Here is a 12,945-nt window from a genome sequence, read left to right as displayed (position 1 = left end):
CCTACGACAGGTAGGTCCCTGCCAGCACTCACCCCCATCGTCCCTGCTACCCTGCTAGCATCCCCCCCCCCACTGCTGAATGAGGCCTCCACAAAATCACTAATGCCCTCACTAACATATGTTCTGATGCTGACTCTGCATGGCATGACGAGAGCGTGCAAACTCTTTACAGACAGCGGCAGATTTGAACCTCACTGACCGTGTCACCCATAAACACCTTGTGATCTTTGGAATGGAACTAACATATCCACATATGAGATTCTGTTTGAGGATGAGATAGACACGAGTGAAGGTAGTGCTAAAGAAGGTGGACAATACACTTACCTTCATTAGAGGTCATGTACAAAACTTGGGTTTGACCACATCTGGAATACTGTCACTGCTTTATCGGAAAGATAATGATGTGGGTTCAGGGGAGTTTCACCAGGAAGTTGCCTGGATTAGAGTACTAGCTAGAGGGAAAGACTGGACAGACTTGGACGATTTTCTCTGGAGCATCAGAGGCTAAGGGGAGACATGAATGAAAGTTTGTAAAATTATGAAAGGCAAAGTTGTTTTTCCAGGGTGGAAATGTCAAATACCAGAGGGACCAAGCTCAAGGTTGGAGGGTGAAAGTACACAGGAAATTTGTGAGTCCCACAGAGAGAATAGTGGGTGCCTGGAACAACCTGCAGGGGGAGGTGATGGAAGCAGATACAACATCAACCTTTATGAGGTATTGAGACACATGAACAGGCTACGAATGGAGAGAGATGGACCAAATGCTGGCAGGCAGGATTAGTAAGATTGACATTATGGTCTGTGCAGACACCATGGGTGAAAGGGCTCATTCCTGCACTGATCTGTGCTCTAAATAGCCTCCAACTCTGTATTCTGTACATCCTCTTACTTTGGCAGTTTGGACACTTTGCTGCTTTGAAATCTATCCACCCACAGACCCACGTACAATAATGGTAAGCTTGTTCCCTTTGAGGTCTATTGCTGTGAGGAGAAACTCTGTGCACCCGCAGGTCTCAATGCAGGGCTGGAGCTTGTCGTCATGACTGTTTGCACTACAAAACATTTAAACGGTCCGGAGAAAGCAGTTTTCTACCTGAACCACAAATGCATTTCCAGTCCATTTTTGCTGCAACACCTTATCTCTTCAGGGCTTCTATTTTGTTATCTTAACGGCATTATTCACATGGTGGCAGATCAGGATAATTTGAGTCACTGCAAATCTCAGCTATGTCACAACAACTTGCAATGAAGAGAGTAAAACATCGTAAAGTGCTTTCCTGGAGTGTTATCATGGAACATAGAAATTTACAGCACAGTGCAGGCCCTTTGGTCCACGAGGCTGACCGACCCATATACCCAGAAAAAAAATGAAACCCTCCCTCCCCTCCTTCTATTTTTCTTCCATCCATGGGCCTGCCTAAGAGTCTCTTTAATGCCCCCCTATTTTTCCACTCCTGGCAATGCATTACAGACACCCACAACTCTTGCCTCATAAGACATATTTTCCAGTCTGGACAACATCCTGGTAAATCTTCTCTGCACCCTCTCCACTGCTTCCACATCCTTCCTGTAATGAGGTGACCAGAACTGAACACAACACTCCAAGTGGGGTCTCACCAGAGATTTGTAGAACTGCGACATTACCTCACGTCTCTGAACTTAATCCCCCGACTAATGAAGCCAAATGGAATTTAACACTAAGTCACTTAAGAAGCAATAGGAAGTGACCAAAATCTTTCGCAAGGTGGTGGATTTTGAGGAGGACTGGAGAGGCTTGAAGAGGGGGTTTTGGAGATTAGGATCCTTGGTGCTGAGGACGTAGCTCTCGTGGCACAGTTACAAGAATGGTGACAGCAGGAGTGTGAACGACGAGAAGGGTGGTGAAAAAAAACAAAGCACTGCAGACACTGGAAATCTGGAGAGAGAGTGGTGGAAACACTCAGCAAGTTGACTAGAGGGAGTTAATGTTCTATCGCGACTGAGATGTTGCCCCTTTTTCTCTCTCTCCAGTTGGTGCCTAACCCGCTGAGTATTTCCAGCATTTTGTGTTTCTATTTGAGTCGGACATTGACTATTTTCTAATAATTACTGGCAGAGAAATGCTGATGTCCAAAATCAATGAAGAGGAGTTGGTCAGGAAGGATCCTGTTTCAATATTTTTATTGTACATAATAATAAAGTATCATGGTAGGGAACACCCATAGAGAGAAACGGACAGTCAACGTTTTGGATCGGGACCTTTTTCCGAGATGGGGTGGGAAGAGTCAAACTTAAAAAGAAGTTTAGGAGGAGGTGGTGGGGATGAGCCCACAGGAAAGTGGATACTGAGAGAGGTGGAGAGACCACAGGGTGGAAGGTGGAGGTTCGAGGGAAAAGTGGGGGTTTCCTTCAGGTGCTCTGGTTTCCTCCCACCCTTCAAAACATACCAGGGTTGTAGGTCAATTGGATGAAATTAGGCAGCATGAACTCATGGGCCAAAAGTGTCTGTTACCCTGTTGTAGGTCCAAATTTAAAATTTAAGTATGGGAGCAGGTAAAGGAGAGATGGAAAGTGGAACTCAACTGGGGAGGACTTTCCATGGAATTGGAAAATTCATTGTTCATGCTGTTGGGTTTTAAACTACCCAGGGGGAATGTGAAATAAGATGTTGTCTTCTTACCTTGTAGCAATATCGGAGTGTTGGAGATGATACCCATCCCGATGGGCAGCTTCCGGTCACACTGGGTGTTGGAGTCACCGCTGGCAGTCTGGCCCCTGGGTCAAGAGAGGTTGCCAGGTTCTGCCTGCAGATGTACTTGGCCCGGAAGCTGCTGCAGTCCTTCACCTCCCACAATCCCACGGAGTTTCCTGTGGCCAGCACCACACATCCACCTTTGTAACCTGCAATGCAAAGCCCAATTCATCGTTCAGTATGCCAATGCAAGGCTGCCAGCAAACCACTGGAGGTGGGCACTTCAAGCATTCAGTACTGGAATTATACCACTATTTAAAAGAAAGGGAGATTCACAAGGTCTGGTTCACCATACCCTGATGAAGGGATCAGGCCTGAAACGTTCATTATATCTTAGCCTCCAATGGACGCTGAGATACCTGCCAAGTTTCTTCAGCATTTTTGTATATTAACTACAATCACAATGTCTGCAAGACTTCCTTATTTTACAAGATTTACTGGGTGATATTCACATTGCACAAGGAAAAACAATTTAACTGACAACATGTGTGACCTCAAAGGAGTTTATAGCCCAGTAATTGTTATTCTATTGTGTAAGTAATTATCATAATTTGGCACAACTGGCATTTAAATTGTTCACAGCAAGCTTCCAAAAATGACAATGAGCTAACCAGTTAATCCCTTTTGCAAGCAGAGGAATATTGACCAGGGATGAATGTCCCTGCACATCTTCCAAGGAATCCCATGCATCTCTTATATCTGCCCAGGCACACTGTTTAACGTCTCATTCAAAAGAAAAAGGCTACTCCAGTTGTGTACTCCACAAATACCGGTAGGTTTTAACACAGGTTTCTGGAGGTTGGAAGCTATCATTAAGCCCGTTTTGTGCTGTATTGCAAACAGAGAAATTCTGGGGGAAATCAGCTGGCCTTGCAGCATTCATAGGAGGTAAAGATGACTCTAGCTTGAGCCCTTCTTCAAGGTAGAAGCAAAAAGCAGGCAAGTGGGTAGAGATATGGGGTAAAGAATGGGAGGGAAGGAGTCCAGACCAACAGACAAAAGGTGTTAATTAGATTGGAGAAGAGGAAAGGTGAGAATTGATTTCTGGCTCTGTGAAAGGAGACAGAGGGAAAAGGGAAGAGAGAGACAGAACTAGAGGAAAGGAGTCAGGGAAGAAGATGGAGGGAGGGATGTAATTTTAATGGAAACCGGAGAAGTCGATGCTAATGCCATCCGGTTGGATGGTGCCCAGATGGAAGACGAGGTATTGTTCCTCCAATTTGCAGAGGGTCTCAGTCTGGCACCACGGACAGACATGCCAACAAGGGATTGGGACAGGGAACAGAAATGGATGACCACTGGGATATCCAGCCTCATTCACTGTCAGACTGGGACCACCTGCAAATTGGAGGAACAATACCTCATCTTCCATCCAGGTCTTGAATTCAGATACTTGCCTACATTTTGCTTATACCTTAAAGAAGGGCTCAAGCCCAAAACATCAGTAATATATCTTTATCTCCTCTGGGCTCTGCGAGACCTGCCAAGTTCCTCCAGCATTTCTGTGTTCTTACTACAATCACAGCATTTGCAAACTCCAGTGTTTCACTGTGCTGTAGAGTTTCTATGTTGCCTTTCCTTAATTATCCTAATTATCGTTTTGCTACATTAATTTTTCCTACTCTTCTTTCTCGAGGCCCTCCATCTTCTCTTGTGGTCTAGTAACATCTAGCCAACATCTCCAAGTTTGGATCATCTACAAATTCTGAGACGGTGTCTGCACACCCCAGTCCAAATATATACATCTCAATTCAAATATTGAAGTCTTTTTAAAAATGCAGTGGTTCCAGCACCAACCCTTGGGCAACACCTTTGTCCAGACCCAAAACAGTATCACTTCACCACATTCCCAAGTTCTTTATCGTAACCACGTCAAGGTCATTCTTATTCCACGTGCAGAAGCTGGGGTGACTTGCTTACTTTAGGCCACTTTCTCAACTTTAATCAAATTGTTAGTTCAGCATTATTTGCAATTAACAAGCCCCAATCAAGGAGTAAAAATACTAATTGCTCCAGCCTTAGTAATCAAAGTTACTTGTGTTGTAATTTAGAAAGCCAAATCCCAATCCCACTTTCAGTAACAGGACGCATTCCTCAGTGAGAGGTACCAATTTTCTGGTTTAAATAGCTAAGGTTTGGGCACTGGAGTCTGCAAGTCTACAAGTATTGGTCCAAAGAAGGGAAGATGGAGAGACTGATGTTTAAGAGAGAATTACACATTCCCTACATACTCACCTGATCAGGAGGCACTTGAAGGCATTGTATAAATTTTTACTGATGAAAATAAAACCCTCAGGCCTGTGGCCTCAGTTCACTTCCTTGATTATTGGCAAAAGCCTGAAATCTTTTAAACATGCTAAGGTGACTGCCAAACTTCACATATTTGTGGGTTTAATAATCATTATATTGTGCTACACGCATCGCTCTGCAGATCACAATGTATAAGCATAAATAGTGAAACCAAAATATAACATCAACGACACTGTAAATTGCTTTCAGATGCAGAGCAGCGAACAAATGTGCAGTCTTCCTCATGTTCCCTAATTAGAGTTTTATCTGAGTTCTGTGTAACTTGCAGAAAATGGAATCACTCTGTCCAAAACACTTTACTCTGCTCCACAGCGTTTCCACGAGGTGCGGACTTAATGAACACTACAGCCAGACTCACCATTCATCTATTAAACTCCAACTACATCAGCAACTCAGCTGGCTGACCAGGCATAATCAGACGCAGAAGGTTAAAGAATTCAAGTCCTGGCCAATACTGAGCTCAGCTGGGTTAGCTGTGAGAGAGAGGGAGTGGGGTCGAGCAAGATTACACCTTGCCATCTGAGGAGGAAATCAGCCAGAGTGCTTTTTAAAAAAAAAATGAATAAGCATGGTAGAAGGACCTGTCCTGTGCCTGCCTCATTACATCCAATTAATCCAAATTGGTTTGGAGGGTGGGAAGAAACCAGAGCACCCACAGAAAACCCATGTAGATCACAGGGAGAACAAATTCCTTACAGACAGTGACGGATTTGAACCCAGGTCACTGGTGCCATAACAGCGTTGTGCTAACTGCTACACTAACCTTGCTCATGTATACAGCATGTACATACATGGGAAGGTGCAGAATTAATCCACCTCTCCAAAACACTACTGTGCTCTGTTTAAAGGCAGAATTCTGATCAACTTTAACGTTGTAGAGTAAATCTCTATCTTATACCAAAATTCCTTGGATTCTGGGCAGGTCCCGGCAGACTGGAAGACAGCAAATGTCACGCCACTTTTTAAGAAGGGATGTAGGCAGAAGACTGGAAATTATCGGCCAACTAGCTTGACGTCTGTAGTTGGAAAAATGCTTGAAGCCGTCATTAAAAATGAAATAGTGAAACTTTTGGAACGTAAGGCTTCAATCAGGCAGACGCAGCATGGTTTTAGAAAGGGAAGATCTTGTTTGACAAACTTGTTTGGATTCTTTGAGGATATAATGGGTGCGGTGGATAGAGGGGAACAGGTTGTATATTTGGATTTCCAGAAAGCGTTTGATAAGGTGCCACACAAGAGACATCAGTAAGTTACAGGAAAGTGGAGTCCGGGGAAGTCTATTGGCCTGGATTGAAAATTGGTTGTCTGACAGGAGGCAGAGAGTTGGGATAAATGGGAGTTTTTCAGGTTGGCAGAGAGTGGTAAGTGGGGTGCCGCAGGGGTCGGTGTTAGGCCCACAACTGTTCATCATTTACATTGATGACTTGGAGGAGGGGACAAAATGTGGTGGAGCCAAGTTTGCGGATGACACCAAATTGAGTGGAAGAGCAAATTGTAATGGGGATGTGGAGAGTCTGCAGAGGGATACAGTTACGCTGGATGAGTGGGCAAAGGTCTGGCAGATGGAGTACAATGTTAGTCAGTGTGAGGTTATCCACTTTGGCAAGAAAAATAAAAGAGCTGAATATTATTTAAAGGGTGAAAAACTACAGCATGCTGTTGTGCAGAGGGACTTGGGAGGGCTTGTGCATGAATCGCAAAAAGTTAGGTTGTAGGTGCAGCAGGTTATTAAGAAGGCAAATAGAATGTTGGCCTTCATCGCTAGAGGAATTGAATTCAGGAGTAGGGAGGTCATGTTGCAACTGTACAAGGTACTGGTGAGACCGCACCTGGAGTACCGAGTCCAGTTCTGGTCTCCATATTTGAGGAAGGATATACTGGCTTTGGAGACGGTCCAGAGGAGGTTTACTAGGTTGATCCCTGGGATGAAGGGGTTGACTTATGATGAAAGATTAAATCATCTGGGATTGTATTCGCTCGAGTTCAGAAGAATGAGAGGAGATCTTATAGAAACATATAGGATTATGAAGGGTATGGATAGGATAGATGTAGGAAGGTTTTTTGAGCTGGCCGGGGAAACTAAAACGAGAGGACACAGTCTCAAGATTCAGGGGAGTAGATTTAGGACAGAGATGAGGAAAAATAGTTTTTCCCAGAGAGTAGTGAATGTTTGGAATTCTCTGACCAGGGAAGTGGTTGAGGCTGCCTCATTAAACATATTTAAAATTCAGTTAGATAAATTTTTACATGATAGAGGAATTAGGAGATATGGGGAGAAGGCAGGTAGGTGGAGTCAGGTCATAAATTAGATCAGCCATGATCGTATTGAATGGTGGAGCAGGTTCGATGGGCCATTTTGGGCCGACTCCTGTTCCTACTTCCTATGTTCCTATTATATACAAACCCCAATGATTTGGCATGTTGCCCACTGGGTTCCGATTCCCTCGCTCCCTTCCACTCCCCTGAGGTCATGTTCCCACACTCCCATCTACTCTTCGAGAACAGGGCTTCCTCTACCCCCTCCTCAAATCACTGGAGCAGATTCCCACCTTATTGCTTTCCCTTTCCCAGCTCCCTTGAAATTCACCTGACATTGTTTCCCACCCTTAAAACTTCTAAGGTCCTTGCTTTCCAGGCTCATTTTATACTTACAGGGCTCATTGGAATTTTTAGAATTCACCTGTGCGACATCTTAAGATAAAGGGCAGAAGCTGGTTTGAGTATTAATAATCTGGAAAATCTGCCAGTTCAGCACCACCGAACTCCTGAGTGTGGCAGATTAACGTAGTTATGTTGAGGGACTGGGGTCCATCAGCTAGAGGTTCTGAAGTCCTTATTAACATATCCTACTGCTAGCAGTGTGAGAATTCAACTGTAATAACGTGAAAATGAAAGGCATGTATCAACAAAAATGACAAAGAAATTACTGCATTGATATTCAAATCCATGGCTGCCTTTAGCGAGAGAAGCCTGAATATCCTCTAAGTGATTTCAGTTTGGTGAGGTCTGAAACAAAAAAAAATCCTGCTTTGTAGGAGGGAATGGGCAATAAATGCCAGGTTTGGACATGGGACAGCCACATTTAAAATGTCAGGTCAGGAAACCCTTGAAATCCACCTTGGACTGTTTTTTGATAAATGAACCAAATCCAGCATGAGAACTGAGCCACTCTCATGCTGTAGCCAGGAGCTTTCAGCTTGTCTCGGTTTTGTGTCTGATGTCCTTCTTTGGCTTGGCTTCGCGGACGAAGATTTACGGAGGGGTAATGTCCACGTCAGCTGCAGGCTCGTTTGTGGCTGACAAGTCCGATGCGGGACAGGCAGACACGGTTGCAGCGGTTGCAGGGGAAAATTGGTGGGTTGGGGTTGGGTGCTGGGTTTTTCCTCCTTTGTCTTTTGTCAGTGAGGTGGGCTCTGCGGTCTTCTTCAAAGGAGGTTGCTGCCCGCCGAACTGTGAGGCGCCAAGATGCACGGTTTGAGGCGAGATCAGCCCACTGGCGGTGGCCAATATGGCAGGCACCAAGAGATTTCTTTAGGCAGTCCTTGTACCTCTTCTTTGGTGCACCTCTGTCACGGTGGCCAGTGGAGATCTCGCCATATAACACGATCTTGGGAAGGCGATGGTCCTCCATTCTGGAGACGTGACCTGCCCAGCGCAGTTGGATCTTCAGCAGTGTGGATTCGATGCTGTCAGCCTCTGCCATCTCGAGTACTTCAATGTTAGGGATGAAGTCACTCCAATGAATGTTGAGGATGGAGCGGAGACAACGCTGGTGGAAGCGTTCTAGGAGCCGTAGGTGATGCCGGTAGAGGACCCATGATTCGGAGCCGAACAGGAGCGTGGGTATGACAACGGCTCTGTATACGCTAATCTTTGTGAGGTTTTTCAGTTGGTTGTTTTTCCAGACTCTTTTGTGTAGTATTCCAAAGGCGCTATTTGCCTTGGCGAGTCTGTTGTCTATCTCGTTGTCGATCCTTGCATCCGATGAAATGGTGCAGCCGAGATAGGTAAACTGGTTGACCGTTTTGAGTTTTGTGTGCCCGATGGAGATGTGGGGGGGCTGGTAGTCATGGTGGGGAGCTGGCTGATGGAGGACCTCAGTTTTCTTCAGGCTGACTTCCAGGCCAAACATTTTGGCAGTTTCCGCAAAACAGGACGTCAAGCGCTGAAGAGCTGGCTCTGAATGTCCATTGCACAACAAAATCACGTTTTGCATGGTCCGAAAACTTACAGCAGTTCTAGCGACTGGTCGGACACCCGTCCATTTACACATTCAGTTCCTCACTTTGCTTCCTGATTATCAGTTCTAAATATGAAACACATCTATACACAGCCAAAAACAAGCCTGTCCTGATTCACTGCTTCCTCTCTGCAGACAGTAAGCACTCCATCTCTTTCTGTAAAAATCCTTACTGTCCTCTTTCTCTGCAAGGTTTGTGTCAATGTCGTTACATCTATTGGAGTGAGAAACAAAAGCTCAAACAGGATTACTCAGCTTTTCTCTCTTCCACCCTCCCACCTGCATCCCCGTTCTCCTTCCAACATCCATAATTTTATTCGGCCGTCTACCCATTTTATTCTTAAACTCGACAAAAGGCCCAAACCAGAAATGACCCGTTTGCTTCCTATAATCCTGCGTGACCTGCTGAGTTCCTCCAGCCCATCGGTGCCATCTCTTCTTTAACCCACAATTACTGATGTCCTGTTTCTGTGTCAAAAGGCTGTCCATTCATGCCTCACTCCTGTCTGACGAAAACAGTTGAGAGCAGAACTGAGGGGGTGCTGCACTCTCAGAGATGCCATCTTACTACTTTAAAAGGAAGCTCTCTTTATACTTTTAGATGAAGATCCTACAGCATCATTTCAGAGTTCACCCAATGAAAGGTCATTGATCTTAATAGATCACTGTCTGGGAGATGACATGATACCAGTTCACCTTTGTAGCAACTGTTCTAAAGCAGATGCCATCTCACTGCCCCTGGAACACTTGGACAGTAAAGATGCAGACATCAGGATGCTCGATTATAATTTGGTATTTAACACCATCATCCCCTCAAAATTGATCAGCAAACTCCATGACCTGGGACTCGATTACTGTGTAATTGGTGGTTTCCTCATCCCCAGAACACAATCATTGAGGATTTGTAAGAACATCTCCTCCACAATCTCCATCAGTACCTGAGCACCACAGGGCCACGTTCTTAGCCCCCTGCTTTACTCACTTTATACCTAAGACTGTGTGGTTTGGTATGACAATAAGACCATCTACAAATTTGCCAACGATACCATGGTAGTGGGTTGTATAAAGAAAGAAGATGAATCAGTATACAGGACAGAGATCGAAAACTTGGCTGAATGGTGCACCCACAACAACCTCGCACTCAATGTCACCAAAACCAAGGAGCTGATGGTTGACTTCAGGAAGGAAAGGGCAGAGGTGATACAATCCAGTGATCATTGGGGCACCTGAGTTGGATAGGGGGGCAAAATTTAAGTTCTTGGGAGTCGCAATCTCGGAGAATCTTTCCTAGACCCAACACTCTAGTGACGTCATGATGAAAGCTCGTCAATTCCTCGACTTCCTCAGGAGTTTGCAGAAGTTTGATACGACACCAGAAACCCTGTCATTCAAGGGTTTTCTGATGTCTGGTATAGGGACATCAATCCCCTCAAGCGTAAAGCCCTGCAAAAGGTAGTAGACACAGCCTAGGACATCTCAGTTAAAACCCTCCCCACTATCGAGAACATCTATAGGGAACACTGCCATCAGAGAGCAGCAGCAATCATCAAAGATCCGCAACTCTCAGCACACGCTCGGTTCTTGGGAAAGAGGTATCGGTGCCACAAGACTCATACCACCAGGTTCAGGAACAGCTGCTACCCCTCCACCATAAGACTCCTCAGCGACAAACTCAATCAGGGAATCATTTAAGGATTCTTACTCTATTACACATTTCATTGATTTTTAATATTTTGTATTGAAGTTTGTTCACATTCATTATCTGTTTACAGTTCTTTATTTGTTTACATATAAATACTGTGTACAGTTTCTTTTTTGCATTGTCAATAAGTGGTGATTCTGCCTCACCTGGAGAAAAAAAGAATCTCAGTGTTGTATGTGATGTCATGTATGTACTCTGACAACAAATCTGAAATGACTTAATAGGAGGCTTAATAGAGGTCTACAAGATTATGAGAGACATATAAGGTAGACATCCAGTACCGCTTACCCAGAGCGGGAGTAGTAAACACCTGAGGATATCTGAAGGGAAGAAAGTTTGAGGGAGACATCACGCATTTTTTTTTTTTTTTTTTTTTTTTTTTTTACACATGGAGTTGAGGGAGCTGGAATGCATTGCCAGAGGTGGTGGTGGAGACTGGAACAATTGGGACAATTAAGGATCTCTTACACAGACATATGGATGAGGTATAGAGGGTTTCATTTTTTTGTTGGTAGGTGCATATGGGTCAGCATAACATTGTGGGCCGAAGGGCCTGTACTGTGAGGTAATGTTCCACTATCTGAATTATTGCCTGTTTCTCTACTCTTAGCTGCTGCCTGACCTGTTAACTTCCTGAGCAACTTGTTTCTATCCCAGTGTTCTGGGCCATAACTCATCATCCAAGTGTTTCTCCTGAGAGCTTGTGCAGAAAATAACTATTACGTTTCCCACACTGCAACAGTGAGTCCTTTCACAAACGTATTAATTGACTGTGAAGTGATTTAACTGATGCTGAGATCATGAAAAATGGCGTACTAATTTCTGTCCATTTCCACACACACAAATGGCCAAACTTCGAAGATGTTCATTGTACATGACAGACTTTGGGTTACTTAATTCAACTAGTGGAAAGCTGAGCCACAAAAGGGGAGCACTGGACCCATTATGCATGTGCCAATTTAAAGTTTGCCACTCAGCTTCATCTTACCTCCCAGTTCTGGGTCCTGAGCTCTGAAGGCCACTGCTCTTCAAGGGTAAAAGATGCAATGTGACTTAGAATTAATGCAAATTCTCACCTTTATAACATTCCCCTCCCCAGATCCCAGCTCAGCCTAGCTTACATGTGGGTCTAACATTTTTTTTTAAATTAGGCTCTGGATTTAACATCACTGGGTATTTCTGAAAGTGTAATCTGATTGGTGAAGTCAGGTCATGGGCTGTGACAAAATGGGTCAGTGGATGGCCACGACCCTCTCTTTTATCAGAGAGGCAGGTTTAGAGGGAGAGTGTGTGGTAATTTATCATAAACAGAAGCTGACCAGAGTTATTTTAATAACAGTGCTTTGAAAACCGTGACAGGAATTTCTTCTGTAATCCTTCACGTTGTTGAAGAGGCGTGGGAGTGCGTGGGGCAGAGCATGTTCAAAAGCTGCATTCCAGCAGTCTGGACACAGCTCGATGGCCCAAGTTCAAGTTTATTATAATCTCACTGTACATATACAAACAGAGTTTCTCTGAACCACAGTGCGCGCACACACACACACACACACACACACACACACACACACACACACACACACACACACACACACACACACACACAGAGACACAGACAGACACAGACAGACAGAGCTCATAATAATTGTAAAGGTATAATTTAAAATGGATATAAATATTTTGGAATGATCTACTCTGTTAAAGGACACTGTTCCTCAATCTCACAGCCTGTAGGAAGAAGCCATTTCCCAGTCTGGCAGTCCTGATTTTGATGTTCCTGTACCTCCTTCCTGAAGGTAGTGGGTCAAAGATACTGTGTGCTGGATGGAAAGTTACAGCACGGTAACATGCCCTTTCGCCCATGAGACCGTGCCCCCAATGCACTGATAAACCCCATATATTTTTGAAAGGTGAGAGGAAACTGAGCATCTGACACAGAGGCCATACAGAAGCGGCGATTCAAAC

The 12,945-nt window shown here is 44.6% G+C and overlaps 1 protein-coding gene across 1 annotated transcript in view; it reads right to left on the bottom strand.

Annotated features, from left to right (window-relative positions):
- Window positions 1-12,945, bottom strand: part of mrc2 (mannose receptor, C-type 2) — a 134,971-nt gene that overhangs the window by 71,898 nt on the left and 50,128 nt on the right. Inside the window, exon 11 of the mRNA XM_069905084.1 lies at window positions 2,660-2,880. Within this exon, the coding sequence (XP_069761185.1) occupies window positions 2,660-2,880 (221 nt within the window). The remainder of the gene's footprint in view (window positions 1-2,659; window positions 2,881-12,945) is intronic.

This window comes from Narcine bancroftii, chromosome 12, assembly GCF_036971445.1.
Source record: "Narcine bancroftii isolate sNarBan1 chromosome 12, sNarBan1.hap1, whole genome shotgun sequence".
Taxonomy (NCBI): domain Eukaryota; kingdom Metazoa; phylum Chordata; class Chondrichthyes; order Torpediniformes; family Narcinidae; genus Narcine; species Narcine bancroftii.
This window is presented reverse-complemented; position numbering and strand designations above follow the sequence as displayed.